General features: G+C 46.7%; 1 protein-coding gene across 1 annotated transcript; it reads left to right on the forward strand.

Annotated features, from left to right (window-relative positions):
- The first annotated feature begins 1,102 nt into the window (after positions 1-1,102).
- snrka (SNF related kinase a) lies at positions 1,103-17,890 on the forward strand. Its single transcript, XM_076153686.1, has 8 exons — positions 1,103-1,312; positions 2,045-2,755; positions 7,517-7,658; positions 9,086-9,298; positions 12,297-12,431; positions 13,892-14,090; positions 14,226-14,323; positions 14,552-17,890. The coding sequence occupies exons 2-8, from the start codon at positions 2,167-2,169 to the stop codon at positions 15,723-15,725; spliced, it is 2,550 nt and encodes an 849-aa protein (XP_076009801.1). The 5' UTR covers positions 1,103-1,312; positions 2,045-2,166; the 3' UTR covers positions 15,726-17,890.
- The last annotated feature ends 69 nt before the right edge of the window (positions 17,891-17,959 follow it).

The raw sequence follows: 17,959 nt of genomic DNA on the forward strand, positions 1-17,959 counted from the left end.
ACTTAAGCCTCCTCTGGTTAGATTAGCAGAGAAAACACATCACAGACATGACAGATACTGTTGTTAACTCAATTCAAAATGCAGTGACGTTGACTAGACATCCAAACACATCCAGGAGGTATAAATTCAGAATTGCAATCATCGTATTTGTCTCCAAGAGAGATCAGGAGATCAACATAAAGTATGATCAACTAGCAAAAGAACAAATACGGTAGGCTTCCCTGATCAAACAAGCTGATGTGGATCTCCATAAATGTTTGCCCTGGGAACAGTACGTGCTCTTATTAGGACAGGTCATATGCAAAGCAACACTCCCATCTGGAGTTTGGAAAATGAAATACAAGCAAGACTGCATTTAAATTGCTGTGTAAATGACACAATTGAATTGAATTCATTTAAATTCAACTTTCTTTATATAGCGCCAGATCACAACAAACGTTATCTCGAGGTACGTCAAAACTTGTTTCTCCAATAAGAACATTCAGCAAAAAAACCTTATGCCTTGTATTTTTCAGTCCCTGACACTAGATGTCGCTGCATTCCCTTTAGTGAACTATTACACGCTAAAACAATCCAATCATGCCTGGCAGTCATGGATCCAGTGCAAATGGTTACTACACACTCAAGTATGGAGTAACAAATATTTGACAGTTGATCAACTTCATTATTATCATAATCATTAACATTGTCATTATTATCAACATCATCATCATCATCATCATCATCATTATCATTATCATTATCATTATCATTATCATTATTAGTATTATACCTACCCTTGCATTTGTTTGACGTCAGAGTTGAATGCGGTTGGTGATGCTCTTAGGAGGCGTTCAGGTGTTCCTGGTAAACTGCACGATTTCACACATTTAAATTATTTTTGCTTGTAAATAAAATTAAATCCGTCACTAAATTGGATTTGCGTGTTGCGTAATGTTTAACAGACAGCGATGCCTATTTGTCGTTATCATCGTTGCTAAACACACAGTGGAATCATAGTTGCTAAACACACATCATCTAATAGAAGGAAATCGCCACACGTTTATGAGCACTTGAAGGCACCATCACAGCCCCACCGCCTCGGCTGGGAGGATACAGCGACTCCGTGCAGTGCTGCCGCTGCCAACAGTGCATTACCTCGTAACGCGGATGAGCCCTGGGCACAGGCGCCTTCCGAGTGTCGTGGTCACATGAAGGAGGCATTATAATACCTGACTCATCCCATAGTTTGGGACTACAAGTACAGGGACTAAAAGTACCCGTTGGATGCCGGACCGAGTGCTTTAATGTTTACCGGAGAGAGGCTGCTGAGGTGAGCAGAGACAACCGTAGTACCGTTGCTTGCTACATGCTACAGGCTAAGTGTAGCTAGCTGTGTTGTTTGAAGCAGCACCTGGGTACATGTGTAGTCAGCGCTGCGTGTTTACATGCTTCATAATGGCGTGGGTTTGCATTATTATCGGGTGGGTTTCTCAGTAGCGTTCAGCGTGTTAAAGACAGGAACCAGTTACCGTTAACGTGCTTGTCAGTTAGCTAATGTTGATCATTCAATGAGCCAGCGCTAGCCCCTGGTGCGCTACCGTTCAGTCGCCTGTGCTGCCGCCGGGCCCGTAGCGAACTTCAGAAATAGTCAGCGAAACTCTACAGACCATTGTAAAAATCTTTTCATGATAGTTTAAGGGAGATTTAGATCTGCCCATTGTAGTAGCTCACGGCAGCCCGCCAAGGTTCATGAGGTCATGCTGTAGCATCCTGTCAAAACAAACAGCTGCTGCTTGAGATGTTTAGTAGGTGGCCATGTCCTGCACATATGGAGGTATTGAGGCTTGCAAATCATTATACTCACATTTATTCGCGTCATAGCTTCATGCCTTCAGAACAGAAGCACTGGGAGACACTGGGAAGGTGTATTGGTTTTCTCACATCTTTTTTTCCCCACATTTAAGTCTGATTGAATCATGTGCTGTCTTGTGATTCACAATGTAAATGTAACAACTCCTGCTTTGCTCAGATTTCTGTACGTTTGTCTGCTTTTGTCATTCAGGAAGCTGGAGCCATGGGTTTCTCCTTTTTCTTCTGATGATCAGAAGTAAGCTGGTCCCACCCTAATCAGCCAACTCGCCCCCTACAGTGGGGGCTCCCCTCTCCCCGTCACCCTGCCCAGCTATGGCGGGCTTCAAGCGGGGCTATGATGGCAAGATCGCTGGCTTGTATGATCTGGACAAGACGCTTGGGCGCGGCCATTTTGCCGTGGTCAAGCTGGCACGCCATGTTTTCACAGGGGAGAAAGTAGCTGTGAAGGTGATCGACAAGACCAAGCTGGACACAGTGGCCACGGGACATCTCTTCCAGGAAGTCCGCTGCATGAAGCTGGTCCAGCACCCCAACATTGTGCGCCTCTATGAAGTGATCGATACTCAGACCAAGCTTTACCTCATCTTAGAGCTTGGTGATGGGGGAGATATGTTTGACTACATCATGAAACATGAAGAGGGACTAAATGAAGAGCTGGCTAAGAAATACTTTGCTCAGATTGTTCATGCGATCTCCTACTGCCACCGGCTGCATGTTGTGCACAGAGACCTTAAGCCAGAGAATGTGGTGTTCTTTGAAAAACAAGGACTGGTTAAGCTCACTGACTTTGGATTCAGTAATAAATTTCAGCCGGGGAAGAAGCTGACAACCAGTTGTGGCTCTCTGGCGTACTCTGCTCCGGAAATCTTGCTGGGCGATGAGTATGACGCTCCGGCCGTAGGTATGCAAAACACGTGTGTATGCTGATTGATGAGGTTTGGGTAATAACACAAGTCACACTCTCAATTAAACACTAGACAACATGGTTATAGTGCAACACTATCAGATATACAAACAGAGCTAGATTGCTGGCTGTCAGCCTATTTATGGTCTGGTGCTCTCAGCCAGACGCAGTACTTGATGATCCATTGATTGTTTTGAACCGGCTGGATTAGGCTTGCTGCTCGTTCCCCTTGCTAAGCTTTTGCCCGTCAGCTCAGCCTTTTGGCATCAGACCACAGCAGACATCTTTTAACAAAGCCCATCGGAACTCTGCTTCTACAGAGTTATGAGGTTGCCGAAGTGCGTAGCTGACACACGCACACGTCACTCTGATACCTCGGCTGTTTGGTACCTGTCAGAAGCCGTGCGTGTGTTAACTATGGTGCTTTAGATTTTGATTGTCTCGGGATAGAATAGGCATCAATCATCCACCTGTCCTCTGTGCAGCAGAGTATGAAGGCATGGAATTTTAAGTGTGCGTGTGTGTGTGTTTCAGTATGCAGCTAACAATGCTTGACACCAATCATTGTTGCACAATTCCATAGGCAGTGTGCTACAAGGTCAGTTCCAGTGGCAGCGATGTCCGTAGGTGTTCTATTGCACTCAATTAACCGGCTCATTGAGTTTCCTGGCAGCTGACAGAGGGCAGGCTGACAGAAATTGCGTGTCTTCCATGACTGATATGATGCCATCCCTCTCATCGCGTAGCATGCAAAGATGTTCTAAGGTCCAGCCTTTTATTTGGATAATGAGATGTAGTTCTAGTTAGGGATGTTAAAGTGCTGATCTTCACGTGTAAATCCTGAAAGGGTCTGAAGACGAGCTCATGACAAGCTTATTATTAAGCTTATTTATTTATTATTTTATTTATTATGTTTTGGAAAAAGGAAACTCATTTGTTGTTCATTTTAAAAGAGCTGCTAATATTTACTATTGCTCTATAACTCAGTAAAAATATTTCTTAATCGGAATAATCAGTGGAATACTCACTTACTAAAATAATCCAATGCTGCGGCACTAGATTTCATATCTGAGCTCGAGTGTGTATCATGACACAGATAGCTGCATTTTCAAACCACAACGTGTGGGCGAATTTCCTTGCAAATAAAGTAAGAAACGGAAACTGCCAGGCTCGCGGAGTTGCTGGGCAATTTGTTGCTTGTTGAAGGAGTGAATCTTCACATGTCCTGCTCGTGATCTCTCTGTCTCAGGCTGCACCTCACCACTCATCAGCAACTACTAAGTTTAGCTTAGCACACAGCAACACCGCCAGCTTGCTGTGAAAGAGCGGCAGTTGTTGTACATACACACACACACACACTCACTCACACAAACAATGCTTGTATTTATTGGACCAGGTTTTCCCCTCAGGTTGGTGGGGCAGTAGCTTGGCTTGTCCCTCTGAGATGTCGGTGCTGCTGCAGCTCCACTCTGCAGAGAAGCACACTGGAAAGTCTCAGAAAAGTGAGCTGACAGCTGGGGAGCTGCCTGCCAGTCACTGGGGATGAGGTGGAATGAGGTGTCTGTGTTGTTCTGAATGCATGGTGCACACTGAGCGTTGGCTTTTTAGTGAGTTTTTTGGACTCAAGCCGGTCTCAAGTTGTGATATGAATCACGAGGTGCGATCAGCCGAAGGATAAAGTTCATTTAAGATGATTCCTCCGTCCGTATCCGTAACAACGGGTCCTGTTAGTTTATACTGTAGCTGTTACACTGTCTGCAATGTTTTGTGTGGACTGCATTGTTCTGCTGCTTATACAAGTATTGTAGCTTGTTGAGCTCATTTATATATACTGTATATCCATTATTATAGTGCAGGATGAGTCTCAGAATGTTAACCGGATCCTTTCTGCTGTCTAAATAACAAACTATATATGTCACATGTGTGTCCCTCACATGTGACAGAAGCAGCCGTGTCTGCCATCTTGGCTGTCCGACCTGTGCATGATATGGGTGTGCAACATGACTGACTGAAGTTAATTAATAGGTGTGGTCGTTGGCTTGGTAACTGTGCACTTTACTTTTCCATGGGTGGATTCATTTTCACATCCTAAAAGTTTACATTTATGTCATTTGGTGACTGATCTGCCTTGTAACCATTTATTCCACCGATCAGTCGATCAATTTCACACTTGGAGGCTACACTGCAGCTATATAGCTTTATAAAGGCTTTAGTGCCCATGCTAGACTACCATAACCAGATATACTCTGCTTTGATTGGCGTTGGAGTATTGGTGTGGGTGTAGGTGATGTGTTAGAAGGAAGGAGCAGTTGGATGTTGAAGGGTGGGAGGACAAGTACAGGATGCCAGGATGGTAGTTGAAGAAGAAGAAGAAAGGATGAAGATGAATGGCACCGGATGTGTGATTGCAGGGACAGAAAAAGATTTGAAAGCGTATTTATGGCCCAGCAGTGAACTAGTAGTGTTTGGAGTGAGTGAGAGAGAGTGGAAGGAAGGAGAGGAGGTGGAGGAGGAAGACGGGGGAGCAGGTGCTGAGTCTTCCCTTCCTCTTTCCTCTGTGGACATTGTGTGTGTGTGTGTGTGTTTTTCGTTTTTTCTGTGAGACAAACTTTTGAAATATTTGAAGACAAATATGTGTGCAGTGTTGTTAGTTTGGTTTGTGTATGCATGGATTAATATGCCAGAGCCCTCGACACACAGCAAATGTTACTATGGAAACTATGCCGTGGGTGAGACTGAGCCAGGTGTGAGTTGATGGCACTTTGCCCATGAGCTTGACACGAACCAACGGGGTCCATATGTTCATGTCGAACTTGGTTGGATTTGTATTCAGGTTCTAAATGTCTTGTGAAGGATCTCTGGTTATTGAAGGTGTTTACTCATGACGCTGATTGATCCTAGCTGATCACAGTTGCAGTAAAGGCAATGACATAAGGGTGACTGAGTGGATACGTGTTTCATGAAGCATCAGACACGTCAACAGAGAAACATTGTTCAGACGGAGGCTAGTCTCTTACCAACAAAGGCTTTCAAATGACTAAATACAATCAAGTATCACGTGTACCTCAAGGCGGCTGGAGGTGGAGCCGCTGTGAGTCTGTGTGTGACAGTGAGGAGCCGTCACTCAAAGAGCTCTCTCCAAACCATCTGCCTGCCAGCCACAGAACCAGTTATGTGTGTGTGTGTGTGTGTGTGTGTGTGTGTGTTGTAATGGTAAGGGTCTTCAGGCCTGAGTGTATCTTAGCAAATTCCTCTCCTGCTAAGGATCCTAACATGTTTCTGTGACAGCTTGAGCGTGTGTGTGTGTGTGTGTGTGTGTGTGTGTGTGTGTGTGTGTGTGTGTGTGTGTGTGTGTGTGTGTGTGTGTGTGTGTGTGTGTGTGTGTGTGTGTGTGTGTGTGTGTGTGTGTGTGTGTGTGTGTGTGTGTGTGTGTGTGTGTGTGTCAGAGCAGTGTTTTATTATCATTAAGAGTTCAAACCGCCGATGATGCACTTAAGTAAGTCTAAAGTTTTAAATAATGATCTTTCTCGCCGTCTGCATGTCTGCCACTGTTCTCGGCACACACTCACAGAGCCGAGAGAAGGAGGAGGGCAACTGTGAGTGTGTGAGGTCTCACTACATTCGCTGAGTTGGCTGCTTATTGTGATTTGGCTCTGATCACAGCTCTGACTCTTGCTCTGTCCATGCAATCAAGGCTAATGTATCCAGTGACAGGGATTCTTATTTGTTGGGTCATAGTTTAGTCCTATTGTAATGCCTACTTGGATGATATTGCTGAAACAGTCCAGGGCTGTCTGTCTGTACCAGGATCCTACACAAAGACGGCACCAACGACCTCAGAGATATAGATGAGGAAGCTTGGGTAATTTGCCATATTGTGCCATTGTCATTGTGTAAGGAGTAAGTACAACTATTTACGTAGCAGTTGTCCAAACACGTGTTACAAATTGCCTCACAATAGGTTACAAGGGGAAGGAATGTAAGAACTGGAAACATATGTACACACACCTCATACAAAGTGAGAGCAGGGGAGTATTGGTATAAAGTCTTAAGGCTGTATTCAGACCATGCGCACACACACACACACACACACACACACACACACACACACACACATACACACATACACACATACACACACACACATACACACAGAGCCCCCCCTGTGATAACATTTTTGACCAAACCGAAACTGAAATGCTTGAAGTAATTCACTAAAAGCCTGTGAAAGACGTACAAACATTGTTGGCGCTTTGTAAACGGGTTTAGGAACGTTTTTAGTTTTAGACAGAACCACCAGCTGCTTCTGTTCTCCCTCATCTGTTAAGCTTCAGCAGCAGTGTGTGTCACTAATGCCTCGGCCCATGGTCATGTGTCACTACTACCCTGGTTGTGTGTGTGTGTGTCAGCACACGCATGCTTGCATGGGTTTGTGCGTCTTCGGGTCGCTTGGCGTTTATGCGGTTGAGTGCCTCAACATGCTGACAGTTTGGCTTCTCTGGAACCTCAGCAAGTGCAGATATGCATACTTGGATAAGCACACCCTGACACGGCATTCATTATACTGCGGGCACACACACACAAACATGCACGCAGAGGTGTGTGCAGTTGTGTTGTACACAAGAGTTGTGGTTGTAGATTTTAATAAACAGGTACATGCACATGTAGAATTTGCATGTGTTTTGCTTATGTTTGCTTTATGCCTTACACAGTTGCTTGCCACCATACTGATTTTCTTTCTGTCTCTCTCTCCCTCAGATATCTGGAGTCTAGGTGTGATCCTCTTCATGCTGGTTTGCGGTCAGCCACCTTTCCAGGAAGCTAACGACAGTGAGACCCTCACCATGATCATGGACTGTAAATACACTGTACCAGCCCACGTCTCCAGCGCCTGTAAAGAGTGAGTAGCGCACACTGCCGATGAAGTGAATCACACACTGTACAGACGGATGTATTGAATCACCGCAGCGACGCCTGCTTCTTCTTGGCGTGCTGCCAGTGTTGAGGTAGACCAGCCATTCGCCGCCGCCGCCTCCGTCCGCTGCTCGTGGTCTGCAGGGATCTTATCCATCTGTAACTAATCCCGAGCACGACTGACGGCAGTGTCCCGCTCCGCCCGGCCTGTTAGCCCGTACCCTGCATCCCAACGTTTGCTTGTTCTCTCAGAAACACACTTGGGAATTGGAAAAAAAATGAATTTACGAGAGCCAAAATGAGCTGCACAGGCTTTCCAGCCTCCAGTCTGTATGTGTGAATGTGTGGGTGGATGGGCATGTTTGTGTGCAGCTGTCCAAAGCCCAGCGTCGGTTAAAGCACGGTTCTCTAGACCAGGACAGAGATCGAGTGAAATAATCTGCTTCCACTCTTCATCACGGCTGTAATCAAACCTGATAGTAGATGTAGATGCTTTGTTCCGATTCAGGGAAATGATCCTTGAGTTGACTTGTGTTCACATTTACCGGCATTCCAGAATTCTTAAACAAACACCATCATCCGATAAGCTCTCACTGCATCCCTTAAGGTCTTTATGCTCGCTTAAAGTTTTCAACTCAGGAGAACATGTGGAGGAACATGTGCTCCAGAAACAAACCATGCTGGCGGCAGCGTGTGGTGGAGAAGAGAACATCCATTACTCTGGCAACAGCTGTGTAGGACATTCCTGGTACATTGGAGAGAAAGCAGGTCTCTGAGAGCATAGATCAATCTTTGCGGTATTATTGAAATGACTTGAAAATGGCTGCAAAATCAAAAGTATAGCATTTATATGTTTTGTTCAGTGTTAATACAATGATTCCACTGTAAAGGTTTACTCCTCCTACTGTGTGTGTGGAGGCAGAACAGGTCCAACAACATCATTATTTAGAAGACCGCTTAGGCAATTTCTCAAACCTCACAGTTGGAGTTTGTTCAGAAAGACGGTAAAGCCACTGATGCTAGATATTGAAGCGCTGCATCTCCTCTCAGTTAAATTGAATATTTACTCTAACCCATGATGAGGACGGGCACAGCTGCAGTGTAGGAAATGGGGACTCACTGCTTGTAGTTAAGATGTGATAAAGGGCGATGTTATACTGCAGTCACACTCTTCTCCCTATGACAGGAGAGACTGTTCAGGAAGGAATCGTAGAAAAACAATTCAGCTGAATGTCTAATGGCTAAAGCAAACTGAGGCTCTGGAAAGCCATTTGTTAAGAGTTAGCTCAGAGGAAAAAGTCAATACTTCTTTGGCAACAATAAAGCTTTTGATATAGATATTCATTTTCATATTCACTCGTTCATTTGCTTTTTTTTCTCTGTCCTCCCTCTCCCCTGTCGTCATGGCGGCAGTCTGATAGACCGCATGCTTCAGAGAGACCCTAAGCGGAGAGCGTCGCTGGAGGAGATCGAAGGCCACACCTGGCTGCAGGGGGTCGACCCATCGCCCGCCACCAAGTATAACACTCCCCTGGTCTCACACAAGAACCTGTCGGAGGAGGAACACAACAGCATCATCCAGCGCATGGTGCTGGGAGACATCGCAGACCGGGAGGCCATAGTGGAGTAAGTTTCATAACATCGCTGAACAGTAAACTGTCTTTTCTTGGAGACTAAAAACCGAATTTGGGTGTCTTACTCATAAATCAATGCAACAGGAAGCAGAAGGAGTAGAGAGGAAATGATAAGCAGATTGTTATGATCCAGTAGATGTTGCTGCCACATCTGTGATTCTCTGCGAAGCGTCAAAGACTACTTGTGTGTGTCTGTAAATCTGAGACCTGCCAGTTGAAGTGGCCTGCAGGGAAGCGGCTCTGGAGAGCTCTTGGACTCGTTGGGATTGAGGAACTGGAAGCGGCTCGGCCAAGCAGACAAAGGCGGCATCCCGGTGGCTTTGGATGAAGCAGTGATAGAGCCAACCTGTTGACGGGCGGACAGCAGGCGTAGTCCTTTAGAAAAGTTGTAGTTTTATAGAGTCTGTGAAAAACGCCCATGGGCCGCTTTATTGCTTGGCATTACAGCGGTTATTCCTGTGACTAGGAGTAGAACTAACGCTGCCTGTGTATTTAGCTCCTGCATGACCCAGAGTCTGCCGTAGTGGAATACTGAGGCAGAGGCCGATCCCTGGAGGATCTGGATAGAGCAGGGAAGAGCCAGGGCACAGCCAGCCTGGTGAGGGAGATGTGTGGTGGACAGTGGGGCGTTGGTAACAGGACGCTGGCTCTACCTTCAAATGTTGAACCATCTTCAAAAAACATTCCACAGGTGAACAGGTTCATGATTGGGTCTGTAAGGAGCATCCTTGAAAGGCACACAAGGATAGAATGAGGCTCAGGAACGTTTCTCAATGCATGATTGCAAGGAATTGATGGATGTCCCCCTCTACTCTTCATCATATTTTTGAAAGATTCTGAGAATCCGCAGAAATCTCTATAAGTCAAAGGTGAAGGCTGAGAACCTCGACTGAATGCTTCTGATCCTCCAGCCCTCAAGACGCCACGGCAATAAACCCCAGCATGCTTCTGTGATGGACGTCTCCACACGGGCTCAGGAACACTTCGGAAAACCATTGTCAGTTAAAAAAAGATCTTTTGATAATGACGTTCTGTGTTGCAAACTATTTTCCATTGAAATTTAATTTCTTCTCATCTAGTGGCATCTAGTAGCTGTTTGTGGTATTGCATGTTGTTGAGTAGTTGGACTTCCAGGGTAGCTTAGAAGAAGTGTCAGACAGGAAGTTCCCTCTCTTCAGCAGGGCCAAAACAGAGAAGAAACAGAGAAGAAACGGTGCTGAAGTAGTCTGTATGTTTACACATGCGGTTAGCTTCAATTGTCCATATTATCTCATTACCCCTCACATCTACATGCGTATATGACTCATCATATTTGTCTTATGTGCTCACCTGCTTTCTTACCAGTAGAGTATTGACAGTTTCACACTTCTTCATATTATATCTGCCTATGACAACTATTGCCTGTTCCTTGGAAAGAGATTATGAAGGGGAGTTTGAGGAGGACACTGCGGAAACAAGATGTCTGCTTCTGATGTCAGTGGCACTAACAGTCATCGACAGCCAAGTTTCACCAGCCAATGAACGGTCTCACCTTCAACAGCATGACTCAGTTGACAACATGGAAAATAATGAGTCAAAAAGGACAAGCAAATGCAGCGGCAAAGTCGCACTCTGCTGGGAATTGCTCGAGAAGGCTCGATGGAAGAAACGTCGGAAGTTCTCCGACATGAGAAGGAAGCCGACGCCGCACTGGTAAAAGCCAAAGTCATGGAGTCTGCCTTCGTGCTCCTAGATATTCAGTTCCTGTCTTTATAACAGACTTCAGTACAGAAACGCAGGGAATATGTGGAACACCAACCAAGTGAGAATACGGTACATATACAGAAATATAGAGAGGCCTTCACAGCAGGGAAGGATATCATCTCTCTACGAAGACAACTGACAGCCAGTCCATCTTAGCTCAAGCCATCATTTCTCAGGAGTGACACCATGAGCATTAACCATTGTACTGGGACAACTGAGATCTGCACCAATTCCAAATGCTTTTGGCTTATAGCTCAATGGAACACACTCGTCGAGGCTGTTGTGTTGCAGCTTCTTCCCATTTACTCGGAGCTTTGCTTTGCCGTGTCCACAGATAACAGCAGTTGCGTCTGTTGGCACACCTGTGAGAAAAGCCTGACAGATAGAGAGATGACGAGAAGCAGAGCATGCAATCATCAGATATGTGCAGCAGAATGTCTACTGAGGGAATGAAGTGCAGCCAGGCAAAGTGAATCGTACCTCCTAACAGTTCACTTTGCAAACTTCAGCCCTTCATCGATGGTGATGGTTTGGAGGGATGTCATGCTAGGGCCAAATTCAATAACCACAAAGCCGATCCTTTGCTCACCCCAGGCGGACACCACATTGCTATTTGTCTTGTCATCAACAATGGAGCAGTGAGACATCAAGAGAGACACTTGATGTATCATAACGGTAGACCGGATGCGGTCCAGCTCCAAGTCTCCATGCAAACAGTCTCCCTTCCAGGCTGATCCTGTCCAGCTGAGTGTCTGGCATGTCCACATCTTAGCTGTGATTCAGTTTGTGTGTGACAGGATCTGAATGGAACGCAGCTCGCAGCACTGCCAAAGACAATATTTAGGTTGGATAATTAGTTCTCTCAAACCTGACAGCGGCTTGCTTTGTCTGGCGTCACAGCCGGCTACACAGGTCTGACTCGAAATGCTACATACAACTCAATGACACACTGCTGCCACTTCAGTTTCCAGGTTCTCCTGCCAGCCCAGAGACTGAGACTCACAATGATCAATAATAGGAATTAAATTTTCCTCTGTGATGAAGGGCTGTGTTGTGCTCTTGACCGCAGGCTTTCACAGTGCAGTGCAGTGGAGAGGCTTCTGTGGAGATGCTGCTCAAATCAATCCACTTCTCCTGGATTGTTTTGACATGTTGTCTGTGTTTGTTATTTTTGAAAAACAAGCACAGACACACGGCCTCATTCTTTTGTGTTCTTTGTGTGTAATATTGGATTTGTGTTGTTTCAGAGCCCTTGAGACCAACAAATACAACCACATCACAGCCACCTACTACCTCCTGGCTGAGAGGATCCTGAGGGAGAAACAGGAGAAGGAGGTCCAGACCCGCTCTTCCAGCCCCAGCAACATCAAGGCACAGTTCAGGTACCAGAACACTCACTCACTCGCTCACTCTCTCTCACTCTCTCACTCTCTCACTCTCTCACTCTCTTGCACTCTTGCACTCTCTCACACTCTCTCACACACTCACTCACTCACACACTCACTCACTCACTCACTCACTCACTCACACACTCTCTCTCACACACTCTCTCTTTCTCACACTCTCACTCACTCTCTCTCTCACTCACACTCACTCTCTCTCTCTCACTCTCTCTCACACTCACTCACTCACTCACTCACTCACTCACTCACTCACACACTCTCTCTCACACACTCTCTCTTTCTCACACTCTCACTCACTCTCTCTCTCACTCACTCTCACTCTCTCTCTCACTCTCTCTCACACTCACCCACTCACTCACTCACTCACTCACACAAATGACCATAGTGTGGTCCTTGCAGAAAGGCACTCTGAACAGTGTAACCAAGAGAAATAGGAATACTCATCAGCTGAATGTCTATCCTGAGTCATAGTGTGAGCTGAGAATAAAGCGATTGACTCGTCTTCCTCCCCTCCATCAGTCTGTCTGGCCTCACTGTGGAGAGCTCTGCACAGTCATTCTTACTTAAGGCAGCGTTAGATCTCACAAGGTTAAATTACCATCTGTAGTTCACCGAGTTCACTTGGCTCCCATGGGCTGAGGGGAGGCAGAGGAGAAGCTTCTTATTCAGTACCTTAATCCTGGCCTTTATTATCAGGATAAGGACATTACATTACGTCATTGCTTCCTTTCCAACAGCAGTAAAATTGGTGTGATGTGAGTCCATGTATTATTGGCCAACAGTGTAATAATGTAAACAATCTGAGGATGCCTCTGGTGGAAAGTTCTTTGGTGTGTTCCGCTTCAGTCCTTCCACACACAGACAGGATGACACACACACACACACACACACACACACACACACACACACACACACACACACACACACACACACACACACACACACCAACATGACGTTCCCTCCCCCTGCTGATTCTGACTAATCAGCATTACAAAGTCATTCCTTCCCCTCTCTCCAATGCAGGAGCAGACTATTAAATCGGTGCATCACTCAGTGTCACTGAATGGTGTTGTGATTTGGCTGAGAGTGAATATTCCGATACACACTCTGGCATTTGTGCAGCCGCTCTATTAACTGATGAACAACCATACCTCAGCATGGACGTCAATGACCTTTAGCAAAGTACACCAATGATCTTTTGAAGCTGATTAGATCGATGGAGCCTTTTAACAAGGAATGGCATAATTTACCTTCAGTTTCTCGGGGGTAAATGGAAGCTGCACCGATGGCAGGCTGATGTAATCATCTGAGCCTTCACTACTGGGAAATCTCCCTTCCTTATGAATGTAGTTAAGTGATTGTACAAAGATGTACGTTCAGAAGGATTAGATGAGATTCTTGTCCATACAGACCCTCTCCCTCTCTCTCTCTCCTCACAGGCAGTCGTGGCCCTCCAGAGTGGACATGCACCAGGACATAGAGGACAGCTTGGCCACCTCCTCCATCTCCCACGCCGGAGGCCCTCAGTCTCCGGCCCGCAGCGCAGAGAACCTGCTCAACGGACATCGCTCCAAAGGCCTGCTTGACCTGGGGCGACGAGAGGAAACGATGACCGACTCCCCAGGAAAGACAGCACAGGTGCCCCTCCTTCATCACACACTTACAGTTATCTCTGTCCCTGGAAGAAACAACATTAAAAGAAGGCATTTCATAAATGAATAAACAAAAATGTATTTGAATTTCTTGATCTGATTGTCTTGATCCTATGTCCAGGGAGCCGGTGCTGCCCCCTCGGGCTCTGCTCCTGGGTCTGGGTCTCAGAGGGGCCCCGCACCCTCCACCTCTGCCAAGCAGCGGACCTGCCTGTTCAGGTCTGATACCTTTAGATGATCTTTTACAGAGATTTTGTGAACTTGCTTGTACTTTAAAGTTAAATACATTCTGAGTAGCATTTCAGTTGAGATACATCTTGTATATCTGAAGGACCTGAAGTCTGTAATTACATCTAAATGTGTGGCCTGGAGTCTAAGGTTTAGACTTCGATTTGGATTTCAGTGAAACTCTGACGTAAAAAGTATTTATGTCTTATTTTCCTTCAGAGTGGAGGAGGATGAGGAGGAGGAGGAAGAGCAGGACCCGTCTCCCCTCCCAGCCCAGGTGGTCCTGCGGCGCAAACCTCCATCCATCACCAACCGCCTCACTTCAAGGAAAAGCGCGCCTGTGCTTAACCAGATCTTTGAGGAGGAAGGAGAGTCAGACGACGACTTCGACATGGACGAGGGCCTCCCGCCCAAACTCAGCCGACTCAAGATGAACATGAGCGGGAACTCTGCTGCCACAGCTGCTGCCAATATGAGCGCCGGCGCCGGATCCTCCTCATCCCCAGGATCCACACAGAAGAGATATCACAGGCGCAAGAGCCAAGGGCGCGGCTCCTCGTGTTCCAGCTCGGAGACGAGCGACGACGACTCGGAGAGCCACCGGAGACGCCTGGACAAGGACTCTGGCTTTGGATACGGCTGGAACCGAAGGGACAGCAGTGAGGGGCCGCCGGGAAGCTCAGGGGGCAACGGGGGAGGCAGCAGCTCAGGCCAGGGTAAGCCCCCTGAGGGCGGGGGCACTTCTGGACCAGATAGGGGGAGTCCTCCTGGAGGGGGTGAGAATGGAGGAGGAGGTGATGGGGGTAAAGGGAGCAGTGGAGGAGGAGGAGGAGGAGGGAGGAGGGGAGGTAAAGGACAAGACAGCCCCTCTAGTTGTAACAACAGTAGCACTACTAACCCTTCCCTGAACTCTTTGTCGCGGTCGTCCCGCACAACATCTCGCAGCACAGAGCTGGTGGAGAGCCTGAAGCTGATGAGCTTATGCCTCAGCTCCCAGCTCCAGCATCACCGTGGGGGGCGAGCCAGCCGGGGAGGCGGAGGAGCAGTCAGTGGGAAGTTCATCATCGACCCAAAGAGCCTTTCAGCAGGAAGCGTGAAGATCCAGGAGAAATCAGCCTGGAGAATGTGCATCGGCTCCACGGGGAGCCTGGACACCATAACCCTCCCCACCACCGTCGCCACGCTGCCCCGCACACACGCCACACACCACCATACACACCGCAAGGTGCCACACTGCCAGGACGGTAATGCCCACCTGAGCAGTTTGAAAAACGGCGTGATCCAACTACCTCTGTGTGAGAAGACCATCTCTGTAAACATCCAGCGGGGGGGCGGCCCCAGGGACGGCCTGCTCTGTACCTCAGCTCCAGCCAGCTGCTGCCAGGTCATCTGAAGTCCAGAGTGGACCATCAGCCACCTCAGCCCCACAGCTGAGAAGCCTCTCCTCTGTGGCCTCCTTAGTCTCTTTCTGTAAACACACTCACCGGCCCTCCTCCTCATTACTGTACGGCCGATCACCCCCAACTCACTCCAGTTATTCTTTTGAGCACACAGCACCCCACCCCTTCAACCTCCCTCACCCTCCCTCACACACATACACCCCCACCCCCCCACCCCCCATTTGACTTCACTGGTTCCTGTGTTTGTGCTGTAACAGATAGCTGACCTCGCAGCCTCACGCTGCCTTCTGCTGTTTTCTTTAACACGTATTTGTTTCTGCTCTGCTCACTGTATGTGTGTATGTGTGTATGTTTGGGTTTTGTCTTGAGTTTACAACCTTTTCCCATTTGTTTCAGATATTGTGGCTTGCAGAATGAGGAGGATTTGAATTGATTTGTGTTGATAAAAGGCCACAGATGGTCTGAGTCTCTGAACGCTGGGCGGCTTTGGCCACTCCAGTCAAGATGGAAAGGAAGAGGAAGGGGTTAAATTCATATGACCTGTTTTAAAGGTTGGTGGAGATCTTGACTTGTTTTTGCTCTCAGACAATCTGTTTTTATCTTGTTTTTAGAATTGAGTGAATCCAAATTATTAATGTCCAGGACGAATTCAGCTCAACTCAACTTTAAGTCCTTTAAAGCCCCAGGAGATCTGGACCGGTGCCACCTGACAAAAGGTTGCACATGTGAGCTACACGTTATTTCTATAGCTCAGTGTCTGGGCTTTACAGACCCATAACATCAGGGAAAAGCTCCTTAAACACACACACACAAATCTCATAATGCCATTAAGAGGCCTTTTCTGGGATCCATGGATGTACATGGACATAGAGAGCCACATGTTGAGAACCCCTCCAATTTGACCTCTGCAGAGTTGGTGTAGCTCCCTCTGCCCCCACAGAGCAGCTTTGGCCTTTGACCTCTTCCTTTGATCTCGTGTGTTTAGTATGTATATATCTGGAGACAAAAGTTTTATTTTTCAAAATAGTATTTTTTTGAGTGACCTGCTGTTTTAAAACACTTGGTTTTACCGGGGACCCTGAAGACGTCTCAATGCCTGCAGGAACTCTCATGGGTGTGCCTGCGTGTTTGTGTGTGTCTCCCTGTTCACGGCGCCGGAGAAGAAGGCTCCTGACTGACCAGCTGTAGCTTTAAAGGCGCTGGCCTGGACATGAAGGACAGAACAAATGAAAGTAGAACAGGGGTGGGGGGGGAACCTTTAAGGGCATTTGGCAATAAGCTATCAGTGCATCGCAGCTATCTGTACAGATCCAATGTCCTTCTGTTCAATTCCAAACCTGTGCAGACTGAAAAAAAAAGGAAAGCTAGCTTTGTTTTTAATTTGTCCTCCTCCTACATCGAATGAGTTCTCTTTCTAAACTGTGTGTACATAGAGTTGTAAATATGGTGCTCCTTCTCTTTACCTAGAACAGACTAAGTGAACCTTTTGGTGCATAGCTGTACAGTACTATAGCCTTATTATAATTAGTAACATGGGTGTCTCAGATAAAAATAAAGGCGTGTGAGGAAACGACACGGTTCTCTTCATGTCAGGTTTTTTGACTGTTGTCCTACTCGAGCTGTATCCAGGTGAATGGCGTGCATGTGTTTCAATGTTTGACATTACCACTCCAACGATGCCGAGGAGAAGGAGACTCACCGCAGGAATGACGTTACTGGACCAAAAGGAAAAAAAAGACGACCAGTTTGAACTGACAGAAATATTCATTGTATTATTCTGTAGTGGATACCTGTTGTCAAACGTTACATATAAGCATTGGTAATATCCCAAAAAATAAAAATGTTGTGAAAACTGCCTCTTTAGTTTGGTCTTCTGAGTGTTTTGCTGCTTAAACTAAAGCGTGACTCAAGTATGTCTCTGATGAGACTCTTTGGTGGTGGAATCTTTTCTCTGTGGCTGAAGTGACATCAGGCCCCGTTTCCAGTCAGTCTGTCTGGAACTCTGCCATGGACTGCCGACTTCTTTGTGGGTGTTTTTTGTGCGTTTCCTCCCATCTCAACACATGCACCATTTGTGAATTGGAAAACTCTAAATTGCCCGTGGGTGTGAGTGAGAGTATGACTGACGTGTGTGTCTCAATAGGCTACTACAACAAAATACAAAATAGGGAAATGAACCATGTAAAAGAAAATCTATGTAAATGTTTCTTCACTGTCACACTAAAAT

Source organism: Genypterus blacodes, unplaced genomic scaffold, assembly GCF_046128005.1.
Source record: "Genypterus blacodes isolate CSIRO-AG114 ecotype Tasmania unplaced genomic scaffold, CSIRO-AGI_Gbla_v1 ptg000059l_1, whole genome shotgun sequence".
NCBI classification, from domain to species: domain Eukaryota; kingdom Metazoa; phylum Chordata; class Actinopteri; order Ophidiiformes; family Ophidiidae; genus Genypterus; species Genypterus blacodes.